Consider the following 6,187-nt stretch of genomic DNA (forward strand, 5'->3'; position numbering starts at 1 on the left):
TCTAAAAGTTAGATAGCGCGAGGCGAAGGAGAGCGAGAGAGTAAGCGCTAGGAAAGAGAGAGATAGCTCTACATTAAGGCGAAGAAGATGACGCGAGAACGCAAACGGAGAATTTTTTTTTTATATTAAATATTAACTTATATATTAAATATTATCTTATTATATAATTTATGGAGGTAGAAGGATAGGATAGATAAAGGAGGCACAAGCAAGCAATATACGTATTTAGCATAAATATAATTTTTATTCAAAAAGTGTGTGTATGTATACATATAATGTGTGTGTGTGTGTGTGTGTGTGTGCGTACGTGCGTGCGTGCATGCGTGCGTGCGTGCGTGCGTGCGCGTGTGTGTGGATAAAATAAAATAAGGGGAGGGAGGGAGAACGTGCAGCATCTCTGAAACAGAAAAAGAAACATCTTTATTAGTATTTTAAAATATATTTAAAATTTGAGCATATTATGTAGAGATACTTACAATACAAAGGGCTCCTCTCCGAATAAGCTGCGGAGGTCAAATATGTCCACGTACATGTGGGGGTGCACCGCATCTAATTCGCGGGCACGGGAGCCATCACACCATAAGTCCTCCCACTCTTCAGACTCCTTTCGACAGGCCCGCACCCAGCGCACCTCCTCCATGTGCGTAATATTTATATATCCAGGGATTGGATCGGTACTTATTTGAAAAATCTATAAAAATTTATAAATATAAATATAAATATATTATAAATAAAAAGATAAAGCGTATAAAATAATAAAAATTACTTACATCTCCGAATAATACGTCCAGTAACGCCTGGAACAGGGTGCGGGCCAAATTCTTCACTCTTCGAAGTGAATGGCGATGGTACCGCCTATTAACTCCCTTGGGAAGCCGTAGGCGACGGAATCTCGTTTCGAACAGTGCATTCAAAAACGCTAATAGTTGCGACATCTTTTTTTAACTTTTTTTTAATCACTTCACTCGTTAACAGACAGGCACTTTATGACAGCTCCAGCAAGAGCTGGGTAACGTCTCGGTAAAAAGGGTAGGGAATGAGCATGGCATAAGAGCTAGTACGAATGCCTACTCTTCATAGCTAATAAAAAAAAATAAAAGCTGATGTGAATTTTATGGACTCTAAAGTGTCCCCGGCTATAAATCAATCATGCGTTTTTGCACCTTTAAATACGGTCCGACCTTCGTCGCAGCGTCAACCAAAAATTTCTATTCTTTTCCTACAACATCCTAATCATAAAATGTCCATAAAAATAAGAAACATTGTTCTAATGGGCTCTAGAGCACCCACTTATATGTTCGAGCGGCCGAACGTTGGCGCAGTTGCAATTCTTCCTTAAAAAATAGTAAGGAAGATGTCTCACTCCCGTTTTATGGGAGATTTTCTGCGAGGGTACAAAGCTGCGGAACGCCGGCGCTTAAAATTCTAATGATAAAATGGTCATAAAATAGTCATAAAAATTAAAAAAAAACAGTTTTATGGCTTCTAAAGTACTCCCCCCCCCCTCCGACTATAAATCAATCACAAAGATAAACATCTGTTTTCGAACCCTGAGTAAACTTTTCCCCCCGTAACGTAGACCCTGGGTTAGAACCCCCCCTATAACCGTACTGATTTTTCTCTTCAGTTTAACACGCTCTATCTACCCACGAGAGTTGATCCGCCAATTCGGGGACACCCTGTATACACTTCTAGTTTTGAGGCTTTCGCGACCATTAGTCTAAACTGGGGATTTCCGGATGGATGCCGCGTGATTAAACATCGTAATCCTAAACGGTTCGCAAACGTAGCAATTTGCATCTTTAAAGCTAACAAAACCCGATACTGAGCTCTCTTGGGTTGAGGTCCTTATATCTTGCAAGAAGTTTTTCTATCTACGGGAAAAATATACCGTTTTGCCCTCTAGTGGTGCCAGCGCAAATTAAGGGCGGTGTGCCAAATAGAAGATATTCTTAAATTTAAGAAGATATTCTTAAAATTATTACGTAAAGAAGGAAATATTTTTATTCGTTAAGAATATTTATTAAGGGGACTTGTTAAGTATATATTTCAAGAAAATCATTTTTTCGGTGTAGCATTGTGCTAACATTAATTGTTTAATTGTATCGCTGACGAAATATTATTAAGTCTAATCTATAATAGAGTCGTAAGTTATAAAAAATTAACTAATCAGAGCTGAATTGAAAAGAAAATATTGGATTATGTAATTGTGATTGGTTAATTTTTTATGACTTACGACTCTATTGTAGACTAGACCTTATTAAAGACAGTTTAGTTTTCATATATATGTATATATATATATATATATACAGGGTGGACCATTTTAATCCATCCAGTCGAATATCTCGAAAACCAAACCCGGGAGAGAAAAATGTTTCAAACAAAAGTTGTATGGTTTCGAGGGGGCCATAAGATGGTATCATTAGTTTGACCTTGAAAAGTCATTTGAAGGTCACGTGAAGGTCACTTTAAGTTTTTTAAATAGAACACCCTATATATTTTTACATATTCTTGTAGCTTATCTCGAGAGCTTTCTAAAACACTTATGATAAAGTACTTTTCATTAAGTATTTTTTGAGTTATGAGACTTGAAAGTTGCAATATTTTGACATAAAATACAAGATATCTCGTAAAATATTCATTTTTTTATTATCTTACTCTAAGACTTTTATGCGCAGAATAATGAGACAAATCAATTGGTGTAAGAAAACACATAGTTGTCTTTAAGAAAAAATCTGAATTTGCGACTAGCAGTTACACATTTTTACTTTAACATAATTATGTGTTTTAATTTTATGTTTATCATCTAATTTTAAAATATTATTTGGATTGTTAAGATCTTATATTTGCTACCAGGCATCACTACATGGCTTTTGAATTTGTAGAAAATCTTTAAAATCTGTAACAATATATAGAGGAGGTGGACAAAATAATGTAAACACTTGAAAAATACACTATACTTGTTTATTAATAAAATGTTGGGCCACCATTTGCCTTTAATACAGCTTGAATTCTTCTTGGAATAGAATCATACAAGTTCTGAATAGTTTCCAGTGGAATGTTGTCCCATTCTTTAATCATAACATCTGCTAATTCCTTCAGAGATGTTGGAGAAGGAAATATGTTTCTCAGTCTCTTCTCTAAAACTGCCCATAATGGTTCAATGATATTTAAGTCAGGTGACTGTGCTAGCCAGAAAAGATACTGAAGTTTATTTTGATGTTCCTCAAACCAAGACTGAACTTTTCGTGCTGTGCGTATGGGCGCATTATCATCTTGAAAAATGGCATGGTATTCGGCTGGTTTTATTATTACCCTAAAAGATCGTATTAAACGAATATTTAGGAATTCTAGATGATGAACTTTATACTATGATCCATATATTTCCAAATAAAAATGCCATTTTTCAAGATGATAATGCGCCCATACACACAGCCCGAAAAATTTAGGCTTGGTTTGAAGAACATCAAAATAAACTTCAGCATCTTCTCTGGCCAGCACAGTCACCAAACTTAAATATCATCGAACCACTATGGGCAGTTTTAGAGAAGAGAATGAGAAAGAGATTTCGTTCTCCAACATCTCTGAAGGAATTAGCAGATGTTTTGATTAAAGAATGAGATAAAGTTCCGAAAAGCTGAAACCCCCGATTTTGCTGTCATCACATATACTTACGTATTTTGATGCGCTGATTACGAATAATACCGAAAATTACCGCAAATTTTTTCATGGTGAAAACCATAAAAAATCGTTAAAAATTGACATTTCTTAGGTTTATTTTATTAAATACTAAAAATTTCAAAAAATGTTTCAAACAAAAGTTGTAGATCTCTTCAAAAAACGCATTTTACGTTCTATTCATTTTTGCTGTACAAATAATAGTTTTCTAGAAAATCAGTTAAATATATGGTAAATATCCTAGGTAAATATGTATAAGTACTACTCCAAAGAAAACTCCGTTGTAACCTTAACACACACACACACACACGAGGGAGGCCTTCGGCCCCCCTCCCGCACCCACCCGTTCACCTCGCTTCGCGTGGAAAGTTGCAAACCCATGTGGAACTTCGCTTTTCCAGATTATTACAATCGCATTCATGTTTTTTTTCCTTTCTATCAACTTTTGAAGATTTTATGAATGATGACGAATAAATTTATTTATATAATTTTTTCATTTAAAACTTATAAAAAAGGCTTGCGCCTTCGTAAAAACACTTGTACATATTATCTTCGCACTAGTTTATTGATTACAATAAAAAAAATTTGAGTTTTCTTTAGAGTAGTACTTATGCATATTTACCATATCCTGTTTAGGGGAGGCAGCTCCAATGACCTTGACATCGACATATGTTATCAAAGTCATCACCCTGAGTAATCTTCAAAAGGTTTTAACCGTCGCTCGTTATTTGTTAGAAAGTTATAAACAAAAAAATTTTAAATAAATAACTATAGTTTTTACAGTTAATTGTTACAATTTTTGTGTAAGTGGAGAAGTGTATGCGAGCCCCCCACCTTGTGTAAATGGAAAAGTACATGCATGGATACAATGGGTTCCGGCCCCCTGCGGGGGCCTCCACTTCCAGAAAAAGTAACCTAACCCAAACCAAATTCCGATTTTGAGTGGTAATAGGTTTGTATTAAGTTATTTTTTCGGATATACAGGTAATAGGGTATATCTTTAACTTGGATTTTCTCGAAAACTGTCAGTCATACAGCAAAAATGAATACAACATAAAATGCGTATTTTGAAGAGATCTACAACTTTTGTTTGAAACATTTTCTGAAATTTTCAGTATTTAATCAAATAAACGCAAGAAGTGTCAATTTATAACGATTTTTTATGGTTTTTGCCATGAAAATAAAATTTGTGGTAATTTTCGGTATTATTTTCGTAATCAGCGCATCAAAATACGTAAGTGTACGTGATGACAGCAAAATCGGGGGTTTCAGCTTTTCGGAACTACATCCAAAGAATGGGACAACATTTCACTGGAAACTATTCAGAACTTGTATGATTCTATTCTAAAAAGAATTAAAGCTGTATTAAAGGCAAATGGTGGCCCAACACCTTATGAATAAACAAGTATAGTGTATTTTACAAGTATTCACATTATTTTGTCCACCTCCTGTATATATTGTTACAGATTTTAAAGATTTTCTACAAATTCAAAAGCCATATAGTGATGCCTGGTAGCAAATATAAGATCTTAACAATCCAAATAATATTTTAGACAACAAGTTAGATGATAAACATAAAATGTATAACTTTATATACATATGTAAACGTTCAATATTTATTATTTAAAAGATTCACACAGTTTTTATGAAAATTGGGATTAGATTAAATTGGCTGAAATAAATAGGTTATAAAAAATAATTGCTATAGTTAGCTCTGATTTATATTATGTCTATTTATTATTGTTCTCAATTGTCTCTTATTGTAAGAGCAAGAATCAATATAAATATCAACATATATAATTAAAGTTTTCTATGAAACCGATTACTTATTCATAAAAATTTCTGGAATCATACCAAGTAGAATAAATTAAATTAGAGATCCCATCTTTAAAATTCTAAAGAACTTATCTTCAATATTTTAATAAATGCGTAGACGGATTTAATTTCTACTCTCCCTTGAATTTGATTTATATTTATAATTTTTTGTCGTAGATTTTTTTGCTACCATTTTGAATATTTTTCAACTTACCAATAAATTCTGATTTCATAGATGTATTTGCAAATGGAATCTCATCGACTTCATTTCTCACAGTCACACTATCAGATTGATGGTCCGGTTTGATATTTCGTAAAATGTGATGACTGTTACTCTTGAACATCATATCCTTGATATTATAACATGCAAGAAAAATCATGTAAGCGTTGTAGAATCGCATGCTCTTAATATAAATAAATAATATATACAAAAATAAATAAAGTTGCTAATAAATTTATTTTATAATATCGACTTGATATGTTTATTTATATTAAAATTAATAAATTCTAATTAATAATATATTTAATGCAGTATAGTTACATCTTTTAAAATTTATTTTCATTGTTCTCTTAAAACATCTTCTTGAATGTCAAACATGATTTATATATTAGAGAGAAAGTCTCGCAGAACAGATTAATAAAGATCAATAAGAATTTATAACCGATTCTTTAGAATAGAAAATAATACATAAAA

The 6,187-nt window shown here is 32.9% G+C and overlaps 1 protein-coding gene across 1 annotated transcript in view; it reads right to left on the minus strand.

Annotated features, from left to right (window-relative positions):
• Positions 1–5,832, minus strand: part of LOC140671870 (proto-oncogene tyrosine-protein kinase ROS-like) — an 89,975-nt gene extending 84,143 nt beyond the window's left edge. The window contains 1 exon segment of the mRNA XM_072903559.1: positions 5,708–5,832. Coding sequence (XP_072759660.1) covers positions 5,708–5,726 — 19 coding nt within the window. The 5' untranslated portion in view covers positions 5,727–5,832.
• Positions 5,833–6,187: the final 355 nt, after the last annotated feature.

This window comes from Anoplolepis gracilipes, chromosome 12, assembly GCF_047496725.1.
Source record: "Anoplolepis gracilipes chromosome 12, ASM4749672v1, whole genome shotgun sequence".
NCBI classification, from domain to species: domain Eukaryota; kingdom Metazoa; phylum Arthropoda; class Insecta; order Hymenoptera; family Formicidae; genus Anoplolepis; species Anoplolepis gracilipes.